The sequence below is a fragment of the Nothoprocta perdicaria genome, unplaced genomic scaffold (genome assembly GCF_003342845.1).
Source record: "Nothoprocta perdicaria isolate Ctin4 unplaced genomic scaffold, notPer1 scaffold_218, whole genome shotgun sequence".
Classification (NCBI taxonomy): Eukaryota; Metazoa; Chordata; class Aves; order Tinamiformes; family Tinamidae; genus Nothoprocta; species Nothoprocta perdicaria.
The window spans coordinates 490,779-502,117 of NW_020455399.1; the positions used below are offsets into that span (position 1 = coordinate 490,779).

General features: G+C 60.2%; 1 protein-coding gene across 1 annotated transcript in view; it reads left to right on the plus strand.

Moving 5' to 3' along the window:
* POLRMT (RNA polymerase mitochondrial) overlaps positions 1-11,339 on the plus strand; it is a 15,856-nt gene that overhangs the window by 3,436 nt on the left and 1,081 nt on the right. The window contains exons 4-19 of the mRNA XM_026038779.1: positions 1,243-1,429; positions 1,879-2,028; positions 2,203-2,367; positions 2,705-2,875; positions 3,085-3,324; positions 3,473-4,252; positions 4,796-4,918; positions 6,745-6,867; positions 7,294-7,473; positions 8,274-8,360; positions 8,619-8,732; positions 9,298-9,347; positions 9,603-9,701; positions 10,017-10,089; positions 10,502-10,584; positions 11,103-11,182. Coding sequence (XP_025894564.1) covers positions 1,243-1,429; positions 1,879-2,028; positions 2,203-2,367; positions 2,705-2,875; positions 3,085-3,324; positions 3,473-4,252; positions 4,796-4,918; positions 6,745-6,867; positions 7,294-7,473; positions 8,274-8,360; positions 8,619-8,732; positions 9,298-9,347; positions 9,603-9,701; positions 10,017-10,089; positions 10,502-10,584; positions 11,103-11,182 — 2,705 coding nt within the window. The remainder of the gene's footprint in view (positions 1-1,242; positions 1,430-1,878; positions 2,029-2,202; positions 2,368-2,704; positions 2,876-3,084; positions 3,325-3,472; positions 4,253-4,795; positions 4,919-6,744; positions 6,868-7,293; positions 7,474-8,273; positions 8,361-8,618; positions 8,733-9,297; positions 9,348-9,602; positions 9,702-10,016; positions 10,090-10,501; positions 10,585-11,102; positions 11,183-11,339) is intronic.

The window sequence follows — 11,339 nt, forward strand, 5'->3', positions numbered from 1 at the left end:
GCTGCTGCTGTGCGTGGTTGCTGCTGCTGTGCGTGGTTGCTGCTGGGGCAGTTCTGCAGCAGTAGCTGATGTTTCAGCCAGGCCTGACGGGTGCTTGTGGTCTCCCCCGTGCTGCGCAGAGCCCCTGGCCAACAGGCTCCATGAACAAGCTGCAGCTCTCTGCCCCTTGACYGAGGTGTCTGCAGCCCCCGAGGTTCCCGTCGGGCCGCTCAGGCTGCAGGGACAGAGGAGGAGTCTGGGCACGAAGGAGCTTTTGTCTTCTCGCCCGCTCTCTGGCAGCGTGTGAAGGTGAAAGCCGCCTGCTCCGCAGAGGAGCTGCCTGCACGGGGAGGAGAATGGGATCGATGCCGTAACCTGAGGCGGGCGACCTTGTCCCAAGGACTGGCTGTGCTTGGGGATGCAGCGCTCCCACCCCTGCAGCTCCTGCAACCYGCACAGCATCTCCCGGCCTCTCGCCCTGCGCAGGAGACAGGGAGAGTCCCCGTGCTCCCGCGGGACAGCRTCCTGCCGCCAGGCCCTCCAGCAGCCACATCATGGGGCACTCGGGCTCCATCCTGCTGCTGCGTCTCTGTTTGTGCCCATTGCTCCAGAGCTTTTTCTCTCTCCGCGGCTCAGCACGCGTCAGCTGGGTCAGGCACGTGTTCCTGCGAGGCTCGTGGCACTTGCTGTGTGGGACACATCCTTAGGAGCGTGCAGAAGGGAGGAAGCCTCCCAGGAGAGAAGCGAGGGGCACGTCCTGGTCCCAGGGGCTCCTGAAACCTTTCCAAGAGMGTGTGAATTGCTGTGTTCGCCTGCAGCTGCCCTTGGCGTGGAGGGTGGTGCAGGGCAAAGCTGCTGGGTCACCTGCTCKGGGGAGACTGGCAGCTGTCCTGGCTGCTGCTCAGGGCTGGAGCCACGTATTGATTTCCTCTGCTGAGCTCGGAGCGTTTTCCTGGGGGGTGTCGGTTCCCAAGTCTTGCCTTGGGAGAGATTTTCCTTTTGTGGCTGCCAGGACTCTGGTGGGTTGCTCTGAGCCGTGTGGTGCTTCTCACATCTGTCCAGTTGACACTGCTTAGGAGGAAAGTCAGGAAAGAGAAGTCAAGGCTCTCAGATCCTCAGAAGGAGGCATCCCCAACCTGTCTTCTCTTCTCCATGCTAGATCTGTGCTTAAACACTTTATTCCCTGCCTCATTTATGCGATTTCTGTCCAACCCCCCACCTCCGTGCGACAGATTCAGTCCCATCCTATCTGCCACTCCTCAGTTGTGTGCAGCGGCTGAAGAAAGACGGTTTCCGTGTGGATGAGCTCTTCCAAAAGTGCCTGTTTGAAGAAGACGAGAAGGAGGCGGTTCTGAGCGCCATCAGGAAGATGCAGCCCGATTATGAGCTTCCCCCTCCGCCCAAGCCCGAGACCTGCAGGTCTTCACTGCTCCACGACTTCTACTCCAAAGTAAGCCGCAGAGCTCAGGGATGTGTCTGTGCAGAGCAGTGGGGATTGGAGCGGGGCAAATGGTGTCCACAGTTGGCCTCAGGATGCGTTCTGGTCCCGATGTGATCTCTGCTCAGCAGCCTGTGCCGTCACCCACCGGGCAGCTCCTTGTCTCTAGCAAGTAAGTGGTCTTAGCRAGACCGTTACAAGGCAGGAGATGAGCCGTGGGCTGGCAGGAGGTCCTGGAGACGAACTGCATGCACTGGGGGGGTGCTTGACAGTGGCACAGGAACAAGGCAATGTCTAGAGAGGTCTTCTGCCCCAGACGCCCCGGGACTCACCAGCCGGAGTCCTCAGACCTCTGAGCTCAAAGGTGCCTTCAGCAGGGCTCATGCACTGCGCTTCTTGCAGGGAGGCTGGGAAAGCGAGCCCGTTTCCCTCTGATCATTACTCCCTCCCTCTTGTTGCAGAAGAGGAACATGTCGTACCCCAAGCTGGATTTCTCTGTGCAAGAGCTGCAGAAGCGCTTCGAGCAGCAGCTGGAGATGGAGATGAGCAACACCATAACGGTCAAATCYGTGGAAGCCACCAAACCTATGACCCCCCAAGCCACGAAAGCAGTAAAGCTCGGGGAGCCCGGTGCAGCATGTCTGGAGGGAGGGAGGGAGCTCGAGGTTTGGTCCTGGTAGGACCTTTGGGACAYGTGCAGAGGTCACTGGCCTGAAGAGGGGGGCAGATCCCCAAGGACCTGCTCCTGCCACCTCAGTGCTGCTTTGCTTCTCTTTCCTGTGTAGCGTGAGCTGTTGGCCARCCTTCGCTCCCAGTGGCACGACTCCATCCTCCAGGCCCTGCAGAAGTCGAAGCACAGCCTGTCCAAGGCCAGCATGTCAGGGTCCAAAATGCTCTACCCCTACCTGTGCCTGCTGCCTGACGAGGAGTATGTGAGCATCATGATGGAGGTAGGACCCTGCCCTGCCCMAAAGCAGGCTTCCCAAACCACCGTAAGAGTACCACGAAGCACCAGTGTGCCATTTGAACCAGCAGAATCAAAATACGAACCTTGAAATTTGCCCAGGTTGTTGGGTCCAAGCCCACTCTGCTTCCTCTTCTCTAGCCAGAGAAGCCCCTGCTCTGTCCTGGGCTTGTTTCACTCCTCATCTGCCCAGCATCATGAGAACCRGCACCTTTCACTGCTCCCCACATGGAGACTTTAACTCCTACTTTGCTTTTCTGCTCTGTTTTTCTGCCTTTCCCTCTGCCTCTMCTTAAGTTCCTCTTTGCTTTCCCCTTTTTCAGGTCATCAACACCCTCTCTCCGCAAGGAATGTCCCTGGCTTTCTTGGCCAGAGAGCTGGGCTCAAAAATCTACAACAGGTACATTACGCACAGGAAGATGCGCAGCCGCCAGTTGGAGAAGGTCCAGAAGGTCTATGAGGGCTACATCCACCTGCTGGCCAAGGACAGCCAGGTAGGTAGCCCAGGAGAGAGAGGTGGCACTGGGGCCAGTGGCAGCCAGAGTGGGGCTGTTAGTGGGGCTAGGCAGAGTGCACCCATCCTCCTCCTCGCAAGCACAAGGGGTAGAATCTGGGACCCTGTTGCTGCAGAGGTTTTAAGAACCGGTAAAGCCCCATTCAGCTCATTGTCCCCTCTGACTGACCCTGTTTTCTCACCTCCCAGCCTGACAACTACTTGCCACGGGAATACTGGGAGAAGCTGGTGACAGAAACCGGCTTTGGACCTTCGCTCAGCTTGAAGGACTGCAACTGGCCCTACATTCTCCACATGCGTCTGGGCATGCACCTGCTGGAGCTCCTTGTGCAGTCTGTCAAGGTGCCCAGGAACATCCTCAATCCCCGCTTGGAGTCCAAGCTTATCCCTGTCCTCTACCACATCTACTCCTTCCGCAACAGCTGGCAGGTGAGCCAGGAGCAGCTGCTTCTGTGCAGTGTCATTACTTAACATGATTGTTATGTAATCGGTGATTAACCACGTGCTCTACYGAACTCCACCCCCAGCTCCTTCTGCTCTCCTGTTGATTTTCCACTCTGTACTTCTCCCCCTCCAGGTTGGGCTGGTAAAGCCCCACCCAGTCTTGTCCCAGCTTATGTCAGATGCTGCCGAGACCACCCTGACCTTCAACTCCAATGTCATACCCATGCTGTGCCCCCCAATACCCTGGACTTCGCCYCACTTTGGTGCCTATATCTTGAATGACACCAAGCTGATGCGCTACCTAGATGGGGCCATCCAGCACCAGGTCCTCCTGGACCAGTGTCCTCAGGTGAACCTCCACCCGGTGCTGGATGCCTTGAACCAGCTGGGGAACTGCGCTTGGAAGATTAACCAGCCAGTGCTGGACATCATCATCTCCATCTTTAATGACAAAGGCGACGAGAAGCTGGATATCCCACCACCCATCTCTGAGGCTCCCAAGCCTCCTCCTGCTCCCAGCAATTCCTCTCTGTTGAACAAGGCCCAGAAGCATGAGCTGATGCTGTGCAAGAAGAAGGCAGCTGAAATGCACAGCTTGCGCATGGATGCGCTCTACAAGCTTTCCATTGCCAACTACGTCAGGGACAAGGTGTTCTGGTTCCCCCACAACATGGACTTCCGAGGCAGGACTTACCCTTGCCCGCCTTATTTCAACCACCTGGGTAACGATGTCACCCGCGCCATCCTGCTCTTCGCGGAGGGAAGRCCACTAGGGCCCAAAGGCCTTGACTGGCTGAAGATCCACCTCATTAACCTCACGGGGCTCAAGAAGAAGAATGCCTTGCAGGAGCGGCTGGAATATGCCAATGAAATCATGGAGGACATCCTGGACTCGGCTGACCACCCGCTCACGGTGTGTGGGGAATATGCTGGGTTTGCTCTCGAGGTGTTGTGGTCAGACCCTAAACCACAGGGAATTGGGCCTGGGGAGCCTGCAGCTAGTCCTAGGCCAGCTGCAGGGGTTCTCCTGCAGTGCCCAAACTGAAAAGCGTGCAAGTTATCCGTGTTTGAATCCACATGAGAATTGTTCCAAGTACTCTAAGGGAAGAGTGTGTTTATGTCTTCTTTAATTTCAGGGGAGACTTAAACCTCTTCTTTAGCATAACTTCTAGAAAGTAAAATAAAAAAGGGAGTAAAAAAAGGGAAATGAGATCAATTTTGAACTAAAGCCATTTAGAAATATAGGATTTTGACAGAAAAAGTGAATCAAGTCATTGTGGAGTTTCCTAAATAGCACATTTCTGTGTGGAGCCATGCTGTTAAATGCTAGGGACACTGTGGCAAGTGAGAGGAGGTGCTTTGCCAGCATCTCTGGAGCCCAGAGCTTTGACTTGTCCCACTTCTGCTGTGGGACAATGAGGAGCACGGGCACCTTCTCCAACTTTGTTGTTCCTAGGGCAGGAAGTGGTGGATGAAGGTGGATGAGCCCTGGCAAGCCTTGGCATGCTGCATGGAAATCGCCAAGGCCTCGAGGTGCCCGGATCCCGCAGCCTATGTCTCGCACTTCCCTGTTCACCAGGTGGGAGCGTGTTGGATGTGACTGGCCTCACTGCAGGGAGGGGAGAGCGYGGCGCAAAAATAGCAGGCCAGTGATATTGTCCGTCAAAAACGTCAGGGAAAACATCAGGTTTCGTCCTAGCAGAAACATGAGGACGTGTTTAGGTCTCACGTGCTGTGTTTGCTGTGTGGCACAGCCAGCCTTTCTCGGGATGGCAGCGCAGCCTGCGGGCATCTTGCTTTGAGAACAGAGCTGTTCCATGCTGCTTTGCCCACGTTTGCCCGGAGTGGAGCCGGTGCCGGTCTTCCCGAGCCGCTCGGATGCACGGGACAGCCCGCCCTGCCGCGGTGCCATTAACCATGGGGTTAATGAGGTAGATCTTCGCTGCCTTCCTCTTCTGAGGCTGGAACCCTGCACAGCAAAGGGAGCAGTACTGGGCCTGTAGAGAAGGGCAGGGGGCAGAGATCAGCTGTGCCCCCACGTTTGGTGACAGCTCTACCCCTGCGTTTGGTGACACGGCTCCTGTGAGCCAAGTCTTAGCACCTTCTCCTTGCCACGTCCCAGCAGATCTGCAGCTCCCTGCGCGGTTGCTGTCCAGCCAGCCGTTTATCTGCACTGATAAATCCCCTTTCTTCACAGGAGACAGTGATTAATTGTTTTCCTGGTGAGAGTGATTTGCTCATTTATCTCATTAGAAGATCAGATGGCCCTAATGAAGTGCGTGTAGGGGATAGGTGCCAGTAGCAGTGGTCTGAAATATGTATGAGACCATCTAAACCGAAGAGCTCTGATGGCATTGTGACAACAGCAAAAGATCAGGAGAGCATTTGGGGGCGTGCAGAGAGTGCAATTAATAAAACCCGAGCAAGGACCTTCTCTGGAGGGCGCAGGACTCGCTCTGCACCTGAGTCATCAGGGCTCGGTTCATAGCGGCAGCTCTGCAGCGCTGGGGCTGCCGGAGCCGGCGTGCTCGGCGTTCTGCAGCTCGCTGCACTGCAGGGGTGCAGGGGAGAGTCGAGGAAAGCAGGGCTCATCCTTCACGCCGCCTTTGAACGCGGAAACCCCAGCGCAGGAGGAGCGCGGCGCAGCCGGAGGCGGCYGAAGGTTGTTCTGAGCGACGCGTCGCTGCTGCTGCTGCTCTGCAGGGAGCAGCCGGCCCTTCTCGCGCGGTGCGCCRGGCCTGCCTGCCTCATCCGCGCCCATCTTGGTCCCGGGAGGGCGGCCAGGCCGGCTGCTGTGACACATCAGTGTGCGTGTCTGTAGCTGCAGCCTGCAGAGACATCGGGCTGGGAGCTGGTGGCTTTTCCATTATACAAAAATGCTTCCGTCGGCTGTGGAGCAGCAGCGGCGCAGCTCAAGCCTCGCAGTCAGCTGTGGGGTTGCTCAGTGATCTTTGGCTTCTTCCTGTCTCTTCCTGTCTCTGATCCTCCTCCTGGGTTTTCCAAGATCTATTTTGAGTGCAAGCTCTGGAGCTTCTCTTAGCATCTCAGACGAATTTGTCATTTTCCAGATTTTCTAGTTTTGGCATTTCCACGGAGCTTTAATGTCCCTGAAACTCRTGGCGCAGGGAGGAGGCAGTGCGATTTCAGGGCTGGTTTGTTTGTCTTTTAAACCTCAGAGATCGCAGTGGGTTTAGTGATGAGATCCCCAGAGAGGTAAATTGGCTAGAAGGGAACCCGAAAGTGCTGTGGGCCTGGCCACTGCTGGGAGAGCAACCACGGCCTGTCCCCAGGGAAAGGGAAGAACAACAATCCTGACCCTGCCGCTTTTGCGCCGCTCCTCGAGGACACGTGAGTGGGCTCCATGGTGCATTAACATCTCCCTCCTTTCCCTCTCCCCGCTCGCAGGACGGCTCCTGCAACGGTCTGCAGCACTATGCAGCTCTTGGCCGGGACCTCATTGGTGCCATCTCTGTCAACCTGATGCCTTGCAGTGTCCCCCAGGATGTCTACAGTGCGGTGGCCCAGCAGGTGAGGCACAGTGGGGTCTCAGCGAGGGCTCTCTTAGACCTGTCCTGGCTTGGAGGTAGCTGTGAGCCACAGGGGTTTCTGCACCCCTCTCTTCTGGATTAAATCCAGGAGAAGGACAGTAAAGAGAAGAGCAGAGAATGGTCCTTGTCGCTAGGTAGCACCTGGCTGGTCCGCAGGGGATGGGGTTTCCTGCATACGAGCAGTGTGGGGAGAAGGAGAAGGGATTGAGCCCTTGGCGCAGWGCCAAGGCTGCAGGTTTCTCGGCGAGCTGCTCACCCTGCACAGTTATCTGTGCRAGCCGAGCACCGCGTCTTGCGGAGAGCGGAGCACCCGCGGGTCTCCAGGTGGGAGGAGAGATGGGTGGCARGGTCTGCGTGGGGCCGGCCACGCAGCCCGGGCCAGCGGCCTCGCGAGCGCTCTCCTCAGGTGGAGGAGTTCCGCAAGAAGGACGCCCAGCAGGGCGTGAGGATCGCCCAGGTGCTGCAGGGCTTCATCAGCCGCAAGGTGGTGAAGCAGACGGTGATGACCGTGGTGTACGGCGTCACGCGCTTCGGCGGCCGCCTCCAGATGCAGAAGCGGCTCAAGGAGATCGACGACTTCCCGGAGGTAACTCGGACAGCCCGGCCTGTGCCGCGGGCACCGGGACCCCCGCAGCGTTTCGCCCAGCTCAGCCCCTGCCAGGAGCGACACCCGCGCTGCCCTTCCCGCGGGTTTCCCTCCTGCTCGCGCTCTCCCTGCGCTCCCCAGCGCGGATAGCGGAGGGGTAAGCAGGACTGAGACCCCTGCGCTGGGTGTGCAGTGAGGAGGGCCCTGCGGGGAGAGCGGCAGCCCATGCGTGTCGGGGGGAGAAACACGGGGTGTCTTCAGGTGGGGCCCCTCCRCAGCCCTGCCGTGCCCACGTGGCAGGTACGGCAGCCTCGGAGGGCGTTTTGGTGGAGAACAGGGTTGGGAACTGCTCTTTCTGTGTAAGTGCCCGCCTTGGGCAGGCGCTTGTCCCTAGCAGACCCCGTGGAGCCTCGGCCCTCCTCGTGCGCTCCGTGCACTGTGACCCCGCTGCGGAACAGTCCTTGCCGAGCGGATGATTCGCTGTGGCAGGCGGGCGCTGGGGGCGTTTCTGTCTCTCTGCTRTGTTCCCGGGGGCGGACGAGGCAGCGAGAGCCTCCTGGTCAGCCAGGGACATTGCACAGAGAAGCGCCTGCCACTGGACAAGGAGCCGAGTGAAATATCCCTGTTGTCCTGTTGGGAGGCACCCGCAGCCCTCTGCACACTAGCTCAGGCTGTGGGGARGCTCCTTGCATGGTCGGGGTGTGAAGCGAGGAGCTCTCGGCTTCCCCCGGCTCCCGCCGCTTTGCCCTTTGTGTTGCAGCCAGTTTGCTGCCTTCTCACGCTGCCTCTCGCCTGTGCAGGAGTACTTGTGGGAAGCGTCTCACTACCTCGTGAAGCAGGTTTTCAATGTCATCAAAGAGATGTTCTCTGCAACTCGAGACATCCAGGTGAGGAGCCTGCTGCCCCTTTTCTCCCTCGCTCCCCTCCGCAGACAGGGAAGCAGGATGCAGGGGGATGGCTCTGCTGCCTCCTAGCCCAGCCCGCAGCCCGTGGGGTTGTGCCCAGCGCAGGGCCCAGCTCCTSTGTGTGCAGGACGCGGGCGCCACACGCGCTGTGCTGGGAGGGGTGGGATGTGCCCGGCTGCCCGCACTGACGAGAGCCCCTTTCCTCTCCTCCCTCGCTGCCTCCCCTTCCCGCTGCCCAAGCACTGGCTGACGGAGAGCGCCAAGCTCATCGCCAAGTCGGGACAGACCGTGGAGTGGGTCACGCCGCTGGGTCTGCCCATCGTGCAGCCCTACTACCGAGCCAAGTCCACGGTGGTGAGTGTCTGCTTKCAGGGCCGGGCTGCCCGTCTGCCTCGGCCGTGCCGCGGAGCCGAGCGCGCAGCGGGGCCGCAAGGCGGCCGCCCGACGGGGCAGGGGGCTGCCCCTGCAGCCTCGCGGCTCCGCGCAGACACGGGTGGGACGCTGAGGGACCTGCTGTCCCCGTCCCCACGCGCTCGCCTGGCTGCCGGCCCGTTCTGCCCCCCGTTCTGCCCGCCGGGTGCTGTGATTCAGGCTGGCGCCCACGCGCCGCCCGGCTGACTCAGCGCCGCCCGGCCACCTTGGCGCTGCCGGGGCCCCCCGCCTGCGCCAACCTTTTCCTCGGCCCTCGCAGGGAGCGAGGCGTGAATCAGCACGGGAAGGGGTGAYGGATGCACCAGCGTCCTCAGGTGGGAGGCAGGCGAGGTGCCAGTGGGAGCCAGATTGTCCTGGGCAGGTCCCTTCGAGCCCTGCATTGCAGGGGGCTCGGGCAGGGCARTGCGTTGGCCTGATCCTCTCCAGGGTCAGTGTTGATGCTCTCCGGGCAGTGCTGCTGGTTGATCCACGTTGTGTCTCCCYGCAGCTCAATTGCAGTATGCAGAACTTGAGTGTGAAGAATGCCAGCAACAGCCAGTAAGTGTTAACTCGCAGGCTTCCCCGAGCCCCTTCTGTCCCCACTCTGCTTTGGAGACAAATGTCCCCAGATGTCCTGCTGATGMGCGGCGAAGCTCCTGACATGCTGCTGAGCTGAGGAGAGCCAGCTGCAGGAGAGGAGCCCCGTGCTGCTTCAGCAAGGCCTTGGGGCCTTCAAAGTGCCTTCCTGTCCCCAGAGCTTGGCTGGCACTGCTTCTCGCCCCAACTCCTCCTGTGTCCCTCTTTGTGCTGCAGGAAGCCTGACACAGTGAAGCAGAAAAACGCTTTTCCACCCAACTTCATCCACTCGCTGGACTCCACGCACATGATGCTCACGGCTCTGCACTGCCTCGGGTAGGAAGCGGGGCCGCCTGGGCTCTTCCTTGGCCTCGGATGCTCAGGTCTCATGGGCAGGCGTCGGCAGGGCCCTGCCCGCGCCCTGGGGGACGTTGTCCTGGCGAGTGGCGGGTTGAGGGGAGCAGCAGGGCAGGGACAGGGAGTCCTTGCAGTTAGTGTCTCCCGTGGAGGATCCTCAGCCCCTCAGCAGGGCGTCCCCCCCTTGCATTGCCCCTGCCAATACGTCAGCAAGAGGGTCTGCGTGGGACAAGGGATGTGGCAGAGAGACGACGCTTTCAGCACYGCCTCACGGCCCCTTCTGCTCCCTCCCAGGCAGGGTCTCACCTTTGTCTCGGTGCACGACTGCTACTGGACTCACGCGCTCACCGTGGATGTCATGAACCAGGTACAAGTGTCCCCGGGAGCCCCTCGTRCGCAGCGATGTTGCTGCTCTGGGTGCTTGCCCGCCCCCGCTTGCCCCGGGCCTTGCTCCGGTGCTTGGTTTGTTCACCCACTGGGTGCCTGTYGGGTGCTTGTTGGCTACTGCAGTAACTCCCTGGTGCCCCAGTCTCGTCCCTGGGCATCCTTCAGGGCAGCGCTGGGGAGAATCCGCGTGGGCAAATGGGTGCCAAGTGCCGTGGCACAGAGCGGAGCTGGTGCCTGTGTCCTGCCCTGGGCGCCTTCCCCTGCCCTCTTCTCCCCGCTGCTTTCCCTGCCTCTCTCTGCCTGTCCTGACTGAGAGCAACGTTGAGGGCAAGGAGGGCAAGCGCCCATGAGCTGCTGCTCACCACTGCTCCCCGCATTGCTCCCTGCGTCAGATCTGTCGGCAGCAGTTTGTGTCCCTGCACAGCGAGAAGATCCTGCAGGACCTGTCCGAGTTCATGCTGCGGAAGTACTGCAGGTATTCCCGCCTGGGCTGATGCCCTCGCCCTCTGCTCCTCCCCATCCACACTGATTTCCTCCCCGGGGAGCTGCTGCGCCAGAGTCCAGYGGCACAGGCCTTGGCTCCTGTGCCCAGAGACCGTCCTTGGGGGAAGCTGCTTCCTGACTGATGCCCAAGTTGACATTAGGCCTCGGTGCACAAGCAGCCCCATTCCTGCAGAACCGAATAGGACTCGGTGCTTGAACCCCTCTGGGATGGGGAGGGCCCTGAGTCCCGTGCCTCGGTTTCCCCCCRTGAAGGAAGGGGCGATGAGGACGCACTGGGCCGGAAGCAGAGCCAGGGAGGTGGCCCAGGCAGACCCAGGGTGGCCTGAACTCTGCAGAGGGCCTGGAGGTGCCTGGGCACCCGCCCAGGGCGGCCCTGGCCGGAGCCGCGGGATGTTTCGGAGGAGCCGCAGCCTCCCGGGGGGGTCCGGCCCCCGGGGCCGCGGGGGGCGCCTGCTCTGGGGCCCCTGTGCTCACTGCCTCTCTTCCCAGTTCCCCCGTCCTGGATAGTGAGAGCAAAGCCCTTCTGCAGAAGAAGCTGATGGAGCAGCTGTCGAATGTGCCCAAGACAGGTAGGAGCAAACGATGGGAGCCGCTTGGAAAGGAGTGGGGGAGATGGGGAATGGTCCTGAACGCCCCTGAGCCCCGGGGCTCTCCAGAGCTGGCACAGTTGAGACTCCAGTGAGCTGTGCTGAAGGGCGGCCCAAGCTCAGCCGGTGCTGAAGGGCG